Source organism: Ambystoma mexicanum, chromosome 10 (genome assembly GCF_040938575.1).
Source record: "Ambystoma mexicanum isolate Mex_15411 chromosome 10, UKY_AmexF1_1, whole genome shotgun sequence".
Taxonomy (NCBI): domain Eukaryota; kingdom Metazoa; phylum Chordata; class Amphibia; order Caudata; family Ambystomatidae; genus Ambystoma; species Ambystoma mexicanum.
Window position 1 is genome coordinate 299,715,422 of NC_090932.1, and position 13,915 is coordinate 299,729,336.

A 13,915-nucleotide genomic window follows, 5' to 3' on the forward strand; every position below is an offset into this window, starting at 1 on the left:
GGAACTGTTAATCAGTGTATACATCTGTATTTGTTAGTCTTCAATTATATTCCCCTTGCAAAGACCCCTGTCTACATGGCCTTTATGGACCTTTTGTTTGGCTTTTGATCACATAAACCTGTAACTGCTGTGCAGGAGGACTTTGCTGCAAGATATGGGAGTTTCTGGTGCCTTCCTGCATACATTAGAGACCCTATACTCTGAATCTACTGTCCATGTCTGGTCTGGTAATGAGGGACGAAGTGAGTGGCACTGTGGAGCAAGGGGTTCGGCAGGGGTGCATAATCGCCCCTTCTTTTTAACCTTTGTGTAAATGGTTTACCGTCTTTCTTAGAAACTCTCAACACCCGATGTACATTGGTGTGCGCACAGGAAGATCCCTGTCCTAAGTTATGCTGATGATGCAGCTTTGTTGGGCAGGGAACCGAGGTACCTTCAGTGTCTTGTAGAAGGGTATACCAGGTTTTTGACCCTTGGGTAACTGAAGGTTAACGCTGACAATTGCTTTATAATGTGTTTCACCAAACAAAACTCTCCATGATCCTATGATCCTCCATGATGGCTGCAGATTCTGAGGTTTGCCATTGCTTTGAGTATCTTGTCATAACGTTTAGCAGTTGGCTAAACTGGAAGGACAATCGAACAATCGGAAAGGGTACCAGCAGTGTTTTCATATTTGCCAAATCTCTCCAACACATTTCTGTTAGCCGTATGCTAACTGCCTATAGGGGTAAGAGTGTGGCTATGGGTGTTTCTGGAAGCAAACCTTGGCGTGTGGGTGATGTGGTGGTATTCACAAGCAGAGGAGAACTTTCAGTTCTCATCTTTTGGGAGTACCCCCGACAACATCATCCTTTAACACTCTTCTTGAAATAGGTCTCTTACATCACCAATGCCATGAATCTCTAACTTGTTCTTTTTTTTACTTTCTCTGTGGAAGAGCAAGGAAGATGATTTAATCAATGTTTTGATTGGCCACTTGTCCTTGTGTAATTATTGGTTATCTTGTATCAAAAAAACTCTCGGCTCTGTGGGTTTGGAATGTGGCTTTTCCAACCTATCATGTATTGTTGATATGCCTGCGAAGGAACTTAAAAAGATACTCCTGAATCTGTGGAATAGTATGAGGGAGGACACGAATCTTGCAAAACCGACTGTAAAACAGTATCTGCCCCTCTCACCATTAACAGGCAGGGTTGTATATTTCATTTTTGTGAACAACTTTTATCACAGCTCTCTCCTGTCGCAAGCTAAACGCTAAATGTTGCCATTGGTCAAGAACAAAGTATCGAAACAATTTCTGTTTCTGTGGCCAAGCTGATTCCTTAGCCCATTTTTTTTGATTCTGTCCATTGTACAACGACCTGTGGAAACTATACCTTCCAATGTTACGTTTTTGTCTTAATCACTGAAAACCTGCTTTCTTTATGTTATTGTGCCCTCTCGCCGCCAATAGTTTTAAACTTGCGAGCTATCTGCAACATGCCTGGAATAAAAGAACCCGACTGTACTCTTCCTGATACTAAATTACTGTTTGGCATTTTATGATCTACTTCTTAACATTTTGTTTTTATTATGTATTTGACCCATATTTTAGTGGATGCTATCTTAGTCTGAAGTTTAATGGGTTACTGTTGCTAATCCGTAAAAATACCTACACATTATTCACCCATAATGTTATTTAGTTTTATCCCATGATGCTAGAATGCATTCCAGGACGACTGTGGGAAGGTGGGACGGGAGGGTGGGGGGGGCGGGAGGGCCGGGGGCGCTCGGGGAGTTTTATACCTCTGGTGACGAGGGCAACGGTTTCTGTTTAACATGAGTGGCACCCTCAAAAGCGAGGCCTCTGAAAATTAAGAGCAAGAAAATTAACATTGAAGATTACTGCTCCATCCCAGGCACACCGGGCTCTATAGAGCATGTTCAGTTTGCAACCACAGTTCACTCTCTCAGTGCTGTATGTCAATATTTGACTTGGCTGTCCTACAGGGGAAGATGTTCAGTATTTCAGTTGGCATTCTTGCATGACATGTAGTGTCTTTCTGCAGAACTGATTACCTTGTGATGATTAGCAAAAAGCTGACATACTGTTTTTTTCTGAATTGTGTTGTTGGTAGTTGATTCATTGTTACTTCTCTAGGCGTTGCTTTGATAATTTGCCTTTTGATGAGTTTTGCTTGAATTCAACTTTGTCATTGTCAAAATGTGTTGTGTTTGTGATGTCTGACGTTTACCCGAACAGACTTAAACACTAAAATATTATATCCATTACTCTAAATTCTCTTTGAAGGCTACATACTATTCTATTTTTTTTTCATTTTTTTTTAACAGTTTTGTAATGGAAAAGTAGTGCATAATGAATACACAGGATTCTTACAAAGTTTAGACCCGCAATTCCCTATTGATGTTGGGATGCATGTTGTGTAGGGAATAACTTTTAGGGCCATGTTAATGATAGGCCATTTGGACTATGTCAAAGGTAAATACAGGTTTATTGTTTTTGAAAAACCTCACTGCGTTGTAATAGCAATATCCCCCTGAAGGTTGGGTTCAGGTTCACCTCCATCTGTAATTAACTATGCTTGTGGCAGTCTTAACAAAAATCTTAAATTGACCGCCAGGAAAACCAAGTGTTTCTTTCCATTTTTAGACCAGTCGACATTGTCATGGATGTATCAGGTATTGGATGTTTGTCTCATAGAAGAAAATGTGTAGTTGCATAAAGTTAATGTCTGGGGTTCCGCTCATTGAGAAATAAGCAGCCCTTGAAGTTGGTGTGTAATACACAGGAGGAAGAGTCACAGTGTTCAGAGCAGAGATGATCTAGCATTCGCTTGTGTGTTAAGTTTTTCTTTTTTTCCATTGTGTAGTGGAGACCATGCCACTGAAAGTTTTACTTCAAGGTGCTAAATCATTGTCAAACATTTGAAAGAAATGAATAAATAGAACACATTAAACTTACAAAAAAAACATAACTCAATACTAAATAAATTGAAAGGTTAGAATATAACAATTTAAATAAACTGCTGCAACAGCCCAAGTTCCCTGTGAAGGCTGAACACACTTATTTATAGACAGTCGCAAGAGTTCAATGCCTGGCACGTGTGAAGTTTCCCGCCCATGTGGCATTGATTGTAAAAGGCTAGATTAATCCTATGATCCGCATTGGGATGCAAACACCTCACAAGTGTAGAAGATCACGACGTCAGGCCGATAAAATAGGCCAACACCTTGAAACCTTTTCTTGAGCAGATCACCCAGTAACACATCAAGTGGTAGCCCAGTTAAGTAGTTTATGGAAAGGTGTTAGAGGGTCAGATACTTTCAAGCCAAAATGTATCCTGGTTGCTCTCATTTGAATGACCTGAAAAGAAGCCAAAAGCCTGAATCAAACATCTGATATTGAGGGCAAAAATGGACAGGTTTTTAAGAAATCTTGAATTCAAGGTTATTATCTAAGACTAATGAGATTACATATGGCTGTTACTGGTGTTTGGTATGGCAGCAGAGCCACAAAAAATAGGTCTTCCTTATCACAGTTTGTTAAGCCAGTTATTGTGCATCCAGTGTGTAACCTTGGGCCGCAGGAAACTGCCGAGCACAATGCAATCTTGCTTTGTGGTACACATTGCAGGAAGAAAAGAACCAGCTTGGTAGTGTAGTATATATGGTACTGGGTGCCAAATTTGCAGCTTGGCTTGGCAGAAAGGGCAAATGTATATGTTCCGTACATAGCTGGTGAACATTCTCTTGTATGTTGCATTCATGACAGGAAAAGGTCAGTAATCATGTCTGCAGAGGAATTAATTCGAGGGTAAATGCCAAGTTGCAAGCTACTAGGCAAGCATAGCCACTCGCCCCTTCAGTTCTCCACATGTACGTAGGTCACCATTTGTTACTTTCCAATGACTATCAGCGAATGCACATTTTTATGTCTGATTACATTGTTTGCTATGGGCATATCCTTTCTCCAGCATGGGGTCTTCCATAGTTTCACATGTTCATGAATATTCTGTTTCTAGTGTTTGGAGTCCACGTGCTTTGCTCGTCAAATGTTGATTAGATTTTTTTTTTTTTCTTGAAGAAATCTTTCATCTCGTTGAGCATGGCGCAGGGGCAACGTGCTCGCCTTGGAAGCAAGATGACACGGAGCACCACGGGTTGGAACCCCGGGTCTGCACTTAGAAACATCTGGGTATTAAGCCCGTTATAAATAATCATTTCATCTCTTCATCAAACGCCATGCAGCGACTACCGGCAGCGGGGACCCGTTGCTGGGGAAGATCTTCAATCCATCGCTGGATCTTCAGCCCATGGCGCCACAGGGCCAGGCTTGGGGCCTTCACCTAGACCATGGAGGCTGCCACAAAGAAAACCTCTTCAGGTCCTGTGAAAGCTGTGGCCTGAAGAATAACTTTGAGGATATGCACCTTAACTGCATTTACTGTCCTCATCCCGACCTCCATGCAAACGGATGCTCAATTTGTCAATCCTTTTCATCCAAGACTCGGAAAAACTGCAACCGGAGGTTGGTTGCATGGACCGAGGAAGGGTAAGTCCTCTTCCAACTTCCTAGTCCTCCGTTTCCATGGCTGCGGGACCTAGTTCTGAGAAGGGCCGGTCGCAGTCATGGACTCAGTTGACGGTTAGCATAGCGGCTGGTGGGTTACCTCTGTCCGCAAGGAAATCGCTAGCCTCGCCACCCAAGCACAAGTTGTCGTCTCTGGTTTCTCTGTCGTCCACTTCATCCATCCAGGCCGCAGATGACCGTCCTGCCGATGAGCTCGTTGACGACTCCGTCTGTGAAGTCTACAAAGTCAAGTCTTCCTTTTAACGACTTCTGCCCCAAAGGGCTTGTCAACGACCATTGCCCTTACCTCTTTGACGGTCACCACGCCTATGGTAGCTCTGCCTCCTAGACCTTCGTCAGCGGTTCCAATGACGATCCCCATCGACGATGGCATCTGTTCCTGCTCGGCAGGCTCCAGTTGTCTCCTCCTTTCCAAAGGGCTCTGATCTGGTGAGAGAAATTCCTGCCAAGGCTTACCAAGTCTGTCCCACTCTTTACTCTGGTTCCTCTGGGATCTCCCAGACAGCCTGCAGCCATCTACACCACCTCTGAAGAGGACCTGCCTGAAGATTTTGATTTGGATCAGGAAGGGTGCCATGGGGGAACCCAACCCCATTCTACCCATACCTCATCAGGGGTCACCGACCCGTGGGCCTTCCCAGCGGTTTAGCCCCCAAGGGGCTCAGGCCAAATTCCTGATCCTGCTGTACCTCTGCACCTGCTCCCGCGCCACGAGACATGTACTTGGACATTCTAACCACCCTACACACTCTGGTGGCAGAAATTCAAAAGAGACTGCCCACTGCTCCTGTCCCTGCTCAAGCCTGGAGTCCTCCAAGGCTCCCTCAGCATCAGCAGACACCTCCTCACAAGGCCCCAGTTACCCCTCGCCTGCGCCAACGGCTTTGCCTACTGTGGCGGAGGAGCTAGTTCAAACTGTCATGGACACCAACACCACCGGTCCTCATACAGAGTTTGATGACTACGTTCCCACAGATCGGGCAACTCCAGATGTTGATGAGCCCGCCAAGGCCCTCTCCCGGCCCCCCTGGACAAAATTGGCTTTTTCCACTCCATAATTTGAAAGCTGCCAAACTCTTCAACCTGGTGTCAGAAGAGAAGTAAAAGGAGGGTTTCCTCTTTGAGTGGCGTGAGGCCTCCAGAAGACCATCGTGTTGGTCCCTTTGTTGGATGACACACGGGATGATGGCTTAGCGGTCATGTATGCTTCTAATACCATGCTTGCTAAGCGTGACCGATTGGAGAAGAAATACCGTGTTCCAGACTCTGCTCCTTGGGGCCTCAGGTCGGAGCCTTCTCCAGACTCTGTGGTATGGGCTGCTGCCAGAAACTGGTCCATGGTATCTCCAGACCAGGAGGGCAAGAAACTCTATGCTGCAGAGAAGCGCATCATCACCAGGGCAGCTTACACCATCAAGGCCGCCAACCACCTCACTGTCCTGTCAAGGTACGATAGGGAGCTGTGAAACAAGCTGGGGCCCATCCTTGACTTCCTGACAATGAAAAGGCTGAAGCCTTGCACCTGTTTCAGGAAGGGGAAGTGGCTTCCGATCACGCCATCCCTGTCGGTATTGACACTGCGGACTCCGGCTTCTGCCAGTAGGGGGGTGGTGTGGATCTTCGATGCCAAGTTGGGCTAAAAGCTATACATTTCTGCATGGAGGTGCAAACCAAAGTCATCGACATGCCATTAGATGGGGCAACCTGTTTGGAAAATCGGTCGATGAGACTCTCTAGGCTATCAAACAGACACGGAGATGGCACACTCTGGGGACCCTGCAGCAGAGGAGGCTGCCTTTCTTTCCCCGAAGGGGACGGTCTCCAGAGTTTTCCAAGGGTTACACCACCCCCTATCGCCAGCCCTCCCTCTCCACCACCCAGGAGGCTTACGGGGGTTGCTCCCAGGCCTCTGCGGCTGTGGCACCCAGCGTTGTCGCACCCATCTAGGACGCAGATGCTGAAACGGGCCTGAAATGGCCCAGAACCCACACCCCCATCTCAGCACCCCAGTAGGAAGCTGCTAGAAAACTTTTGTCAATCAGTGGCGAATGATTGCCACAGACAAATGGATGCTGGACATCCTGCAACAGGGGCACACTTTGGAATTTCAAGACCGGTACCCCAGCATTCCTCCCGTCAAGAGCTGCACACGGCGCAGCTGCTACAGGAGGTCCAAGCCATGCTTTGCAAAGGGTCAATAGAACCAGTCCCTCAGCACTGCCAGGTCTCAGTGTACTGCAGATACTTTCTGTTAAAGTCTGGAGGGTTACGACCAATCCTAGACTTTAAGCACATGAACAAGTTCCTCAAATCCCAAAGTTTAGTATGGTCTGGCAACTCTCGACTGGAGGACGCATACTTCCACATCCCCATTCATCGCAAGCACCGGAATGTTCTGTTTTTTTGTTGCCCAGGGAAGACATTACCAGTTCAAGGCCCTTCCCTTTGGCCTAACATCGGCTCTGAGGGTGTTCACCAAATGCTGAGCCCCTTCCTGGACAATTGGCTCATTCAGTCACAGTCCCACACTCTAGCAACCCAGCACACAGCAGAGATCATCCAACTTCTGACAATGCTAGACTTCTCGATACACTAGCTGAAGTGTTGCATAGTGCCACCTCAGAACGCTCTGTTGCTGGGCACCGAACTCCATATACTTGTGTCTGGTGACTCCCTCAGAAGAGAGGGTGAAGGTCCATCCTGGGAAAGGTCCAACGGCTGTCGGCAACGGTCGTTGCAAAAGTCTGGTCAATAAAGTACCTGCTGGGTATAATGCCTTCCTGCATCCATCTTGTCCCCTTCTGCAGGCTTCGGGTGAGACCCCTTCAACAATTTCTGGATGCCAGGTGGCAGCAAGTCACAGGCACATGTACAGAAGAGAGGCCTCAATCAGGCATAACGCCATGCTGCACTGGTGGTCAGTTTGTCCACACTTTACTCAGGGAGCTCCCTTTCAGATCCCTCTGTAGCAGGCTACACAGTCACGACTTACGCCTCTCTGGAAGGTTGTGGGGAAGCCTACACAGGACTTTCTCATGCCAGAGGACGCTGGCTCCTGGGAGAAAAGGAGTGGAACTGGTGGTGGTCTTCTGTATTTGTCCTTCCACGCCACTAAGGTGGTTCTGCGAACTCATCCTTCATTCATGCCAAAGGTTCTGTCCGACTTTGATCTTAACAAGCCTTTGGTCCAGCCAGTTTTCTTTGCGAATCCTTCTTTGCCCCTTGAAGATTTACATGGTACGCACAAAGGACTTTCAAAAACAGTCTCAGCTTTTCATCAATTTTGGACCTATGGGAAGGCCCTATGTAAGGCTTCCATCTCCAGGTGGCTCTCCGGCTGTATCATACATTGCCATCGTCTGGCCAACAGACAGCTTCCAGGCCGGCTGAGAGCCCACTCCACCAGAGCCATTGCAGCAACAACTGCGTTTCTCTCTGGTGTTCCCCTGCTTGACATCTGCAGGGCTGCTACGTGGAGATCTACCCACTTTCACAAGATTCTACTATATCGACAGGGATTCCAGGGAGGATTCCCGGGTTGGCCAAGCAGTGCTAAGCAACCTGTTTATTTGAGGCGAGTCTGTTCCAGGGGTAAGTGTACTGCTTCTGTGAACCTTGCCACCTCCCGTGGTTGTATATATGTACTGCTGTGTAATAGTATTCATTAGCAGGTGAATCCATGCAAGATCCCATGCTGGAGAAGGTACAAGTTCCTTACAGGTGAGTAACTTGTACCGTCTGCGTCACAGGGGCTTGCTGGCTCTTCTTGGTTCATACTGCCACTTTACGTGTGCTACCAAATCTGAAGATTGCCACCAGGGGTGGAGCTTAGGACGAGTGTCATTGGCTGGGGGCCGTATGACCCAAAGGACAGTGATTGGCTATGGAGGAGACAAGCAGTTTTAGTTTAAAGGCTTAACTGTTTTCTTGTTTACTGAGGATTCCCAGCCTGACTGGGAATATTCATGAGCATGTGAATCTATGCAAGGCCTATGCTTGAGAACAAGAGTTGCAGGTAAGCAACGTGTACCTTCCTGGCTATTCTTACTACTGCATCTCCTTTCTTTTCTTTGTTAGATGATGGTGGAGCTACTCCAGTGCAAGATGAGCGTGACTCTGGCTCTGAAGAAGAGGCTGAATTGATAACTCATCATTCGGAATCTGACACCGGCAGCGTTGGGCAACAATTGGAGGTACAAAATGTATTTATTTATTTGGATTTATAAAGCTGTCAGCGGCCGAAGGCATCGTGGCGCTGTTAGTTTTTGATTCTTATAGGTATACAGGTTATGACGGACATTTCAAAGGAAGTGCATACAGATTAGTACAGGTAGTTTCTTGGGCATTGATACAGGTACACAGACGGTTTTAGATGACATTGTTAGACGGGTGTTCCGAGGTTACAAAGGAACAGTGTCGGAGACTGTGGTTTGTTGATTAGTCGTCTAGTTGAATAATTTTGTTTTTAGCACCTTTCTGAATACTGTGAGGGAGTCTTCGTTTCTTAGGCTGAGTGGGAGTGCATTCCAGGCTTTTGGGGCTAATACTTCAAAACTTGTGACTCCCGCTTTGGCTCTGTTGAATGCTGGGTCTGAAAGTAGGTGGGAGTATTGTTCGCGTTTTGGTCTGTTAGCTGGAGCCTGGTGTATTCTATCTGATAGGTAGGCTGCAGCGGTCTGGGTGAGGCATTTGTGTGGGATCGTGAGGGCCTTGAATGTTATGCGTTCCTTGATTCGGAGGCAGTGGGCGTCTTTTCTTGCCTGAGATGTGTTCTATCCTAGGGATGCTGAGGGCGGCTCTTAGTGCACTATTCTGTGCAGTCTGTAGTCTGTTAATGTTATTATTGGAGGTGCCGAGGAGTAGAATGTTGCAGTTATCGAGTTTTGCGCCAATAGTGGCTCTGGCGATGTTAAGGCAGTTCATTGGTGACAGATGGGGCTTTACTGCTTTTATGATTTTTGTTGTTAGTGCAGCTGAGGATGAGATGGCGCTGACTTGCCTGTCCATTGATAAGGTGGAGTCCAGGTATACTCTAAGGGTTTTGACTGCAGTAAAAGCAGTGATGACCGTGTTCTCAATAATGAAGGAACTGTATTTATCATTTAGTTTATTTAGGGATTCTTTGGGGCCTACGAGTAGGATTTCTGTTTTTTCCCCGTTTAGACAGAGACCATTGGCTGCCATCCAGGCCTGGATGTGCGCGTAGGTCTTCTGGAGTGTGTCAAGGTCTTGCTTGTAGTTTCCTGTTAGGGTGAGAAGGATTTGTGTGTCGTCGGCATAGTTGGTGAAGTCTACGACGAAGTCTTCTAGGTCACTGAAGAGTGGGAGTGTAAAAAGATTTTATAGGGTTGGGGAGGTGCAAGATCCCTGTGGCACTCCGCACCCAATGGGGGATCGAGATGCTGAAGCCTGGTCGGAAAAGACCCTCATAGCTCGGCCTTCCAGGAAGGAGGTGATTCAGGCTGTAGCTTCTTGGGAGAAGTGAGCAGTATCAGTAAGATGTTTACACAGGATCTTGTGGTCAACCAAGTCAAAGACTGCCGACAGATCCAAGAGTAGGAGTGAGGATTTGCATTTGTCCATGGCTTCGAGTAATTGATTCTTAAGGTCCAATAGAGCTGATTCTGTGCCGTGACGTGGGCGGAAGCTAGATTGTTTTTTGCCTAATATGTTGAGTTTCCAGGTAGGACTAAATCTGTAAGTATGCAGCCTTGTCCAGAATTTCTAGCAGGGATGGCACTGTGGTGATTGGGCAGTAGTTGTTGGGGGAGTCCGGGTCAAGGGTCGGTTTCTTTAACAGTGGCCTAACCCAGGCTTCCTTGAGGGCGAGTGGTACTGTGCTGTTTGCGAAGGATGCGTTGATAAATCTGGTGATAAATGGTGCTAGAGCTGTCACGCGATGGTTTGATGCGCTTTATGATTAGAAGGACTTCAGGGATTGTTACTTCCCTGAATGCAAAGGGTGCGGGTTTATTAGTAGACTGTGTGGCTGCTGAGTCTGCTTTTGGTGGGGTGGACACGGGCAGAGCTGTGGGGGGGGACTGGCTTTAGGTAGTTTGTCAAATTGAGTCTTAATTTTGTTTTGAAGTGTAGTGATTTTGTTTAGCATGGCATACTGGATGTTGTTGCACCAGGTAGATTGTGTGGAGGTATGGGGACGGTTGGTTCATTATAAATGGCGAACAGCTCTTTAGATTGTAAATTCGCTTCCTGAATTCTTGTGTTGTATGTGGCAGCTTTAGCTTTCGAGATGGCTTGCTTGTATTGTTTAGCTATTGTGAGCTAGGTGTCTCTTATGATGGTGGAGGGTTTTTTTTGCCATGAGGTTAGTGCTGCTCTTTTAGTAGTTCGGGCGTCTAGGAGTTATCGTGTGAAGCATGAGTTTGCGTGGAGTATCTGCTTAGCTTTCTTAATTTCCAGTGGGGGTATAGTGTCTAGTACCTCTTTAAGCGTGGTATTGTAGATTTCAACTAGTTCTGTGGAATCCTTAGATGTAGGGTGGGCTAGAGCAGAAGTTTCAAGGAGGGGGGTGATTCTTTCCATGGTGAGTAACTTCTTGGACCTAGCCATAGTGGCTGGCGCAGGTGGATTTGGGTTTCCTACTGTTTTTGAGGGTATGAAGAAGTGCAGGAGGTGGTTGTCGGTCCAAGGGCAGGGGGTGTTGGAGCTGATGTCAGCGGCACAGTTGTGATCCGCAATCCAGTCTAGTATTCAACCTTTGATGTCAGTCGGGTCGTTGACTAATTGGGTGAATCCTAAGTCTTGGAGGGCTCTGGTGAGGGCTTTGCCTTTCTTATCTTTAATATATTTGAAGCCCAGGTTGAGGTCACCTAGGAGGATGGCTTTTGTTTGTTTTGAGGTTGTGCCCTAGGATTTGGGTGATTTTGGACTGCACGTCGTAAAACTGTTGATGAGCCCGATTGATGTGTGATGGAACTGTTGATGTGACATGTGCATTAAAGGTGACTACAAGGGTATGTTTAGTGATCTCCACCCAGCCAAGGTATGATTGAGTTTCCTCTTGTGTTCTGGATGGCTTGCAGTTTGTTCATCGAAGACTGTACGAGTCCTGCAAAAGTATTGCCTCAGTGGACAGAAGAGTTCATCCTAATTCCCCCCGTGCCCCGTCCAGTACTACTGCTCGATGCTATGTGGAGAGAAAGGGAAGTATGTTTGAGGATTTTCATTTAGTAAAAAGACATTTTTCTAATTATGGGGAAGAGACATCCTTGAGTGCAGGAGGGCCCGATAGGTTCCCGACTGGTAACATGTAATATATTAACTCCTGTGAATATACTTGGTAGCTGTACCTCTAGCATAAGAGGTTTAGCATAAACTGAGGAGGCATGAGTAAGGATTTCTGTTTTTTTTGTTAGTTCTGCTGTAGCCTATTTTTATGCATCCAATACTTAAGCATAAAGGCAACTGTTAAATTGTTTGAGCTGGCGGGAAGGATGCATAGGTTTTAAAATTGTGTGTCGTCATAGGACTGATATCTCATTTTTGTGTGCCTCGGGATGTTAAAAAGAAGACGAATGCGGGAGATGGGTGAGACCAGAGGAACTCCTTATGGGACATTTGAGGTAGCTGAGTAGTATGAACTAAGAATTACCTTTTGGGTTCTACCAGCCAGAAAGCAGGATAAGCTCCTTAATTAGTTTTGTGGTCGAGTCTCGAAGGCCACCTAGAGATCCAGTGGACTGACGATTGGACAGTGTTCCTGGTCAGCAGCTTCAAGAACAGTAGCCTACATTTATAGAAGAGCAGAGTCTATCCAATGGACCTGGGTGAAAATCTGATTGATGGTCATCCAAAAGTTTGTTAGCCAGTACCAAGTCCTGGAGAGTGGTGGCATGTCAACAGGTGTTTGGCCACTAACAGAAGATTTTCAATGGGTCGATGTTTTTCTTTTTTTCTTTTTCATGGTGGACAAATCAAGGCATGCTGAGGCACCCAGGAAGGACATGCTCTTAAAGAACTGATATTGGTCATCACGAGTACATGAACATTTGAGAAATCATTAATAACTAATGGCAAAGAAGGATCTAGTTAGGAATTTAAAGATTTCATAGAGTGTAAAATTTAAACCTCTGTAATAGGAACATCCATAAAAGGAGAACTATTTGTGTGTTGAAACTCCTTGAAGACAGATTATGGGTGGGATCCTTATCCTGGGTATCATTTGCAGAAAGGAAGGAGGTCCCTTGTTTTAATCTAATTGTGTAGTTCTAAATGTAATCACAAAACTATTTAATTGTAAATGTTTTTTAGGGACCTACACTGAGAAGGTTGGAATAGAGCTGTGAAAGAGGTGAAAATGTGTAACTAGGTGTTCAGACCAAGTGCAGTGTAGGGATGGAACGGAGAATGGAATACCTCTTCTGGCAATATTTCTAAGTGGTGAAAGTTGTGTGCGGTATGTTTTTGAATTGATTTATACTGATCATCGCTGCCATTTCCATGGTCTCTAGTCACTATTGTGGCTCTGTTAGGTAAGTTGGTTTGGATTTGTTTGAGTGGAAGATGGGTTTTGTTATTATCTGTTCATTTGTGTAGAACAAGGAGTAACTGCTGTCTGCATTTGTGCTTACTGGGTGTGCTCTGTTTTGTAGACTGTTTCCGTATGGGCAGCATCCAGTGATTGTCTTGTTAGGTGTTGGAGGATATTTGTGTTTCTGAGTTGGTCAACCCTAAGTGCCATGGGTTTTCCCCCCAGTGCCAATGTCTTTCTTTGGTGATTTTGGTAAGTCTCCATTCAATGCCTTGTAACTTTTTTGTTACATGAGATATCTCGGCCAAATTCGGCCCCTTGTTTTCCCACATGTAGGCGCGGTCGTAACGCCACCCAGGAATCTTATGTTTCGGTAGGGGGGGGTGAGGGAAAATAACCAAAAAGGGAAGCCTGTGGTTTTTTCCTTGTAAGAGCTAGGAACAAATGGTTTGCTGTGCTGAATTGCCCAATTTCCTGGCTCTCAAGAACAGGTTGAGTGGAAACGAAAAATAATTATTTTGATGTGGTTATCAACCGTTTTGTGAGAGGTAAGCGATTTTGCCCATTTTTGCCAATTGGACATGCGTGGACGGAATGGAAGAAAAGGGTAGGAAAGCCGAATTTGAGGACAGAAAGGCATACATTTCTGAAAAGTAGACAAAATTCCAAGTTCAGGAAGGGGTGATTTGCGCAGGTCAGGCGACAACTAGGTAGGGGGAAATTCCATAGTTTGGGGAAAAAGCGAGAAAATGACAGAAAAAAAGGTTTGTGGTGGACATGGTTGGCTTGGTACGGCAATGGTTTCTATGAATTTTGAGAACTACAATGCT

At 45.9% G+C, this 13,915-nt stretch overlaps 1 protein-coding gene across 2 annotated transcripts in view; it reads left to right on the forward strand.

Moving 5' to 3' along the window:
- IWS1 (interacts with SUPT6H, CTD assembly factor 1) overlaps nt 1-13,915 on the forward strand; it is a 522,634-nt gene that overhangs the window by 39,997 nt on the left and 468,722 nt on the right. For both annotated transcript variants that reach the window (XM_069617877.1, XM_069617876.1), the window contains exon 2: nt 8,672-8,787. In XM_069617877.1, coding sequence (XP_069473978.1) covers nt 8,672-8,787 — 116 coding nt within the window. The remainder of the gene's footprint in view (nt 1-8,671; nt 8,788-13,915) is intronic.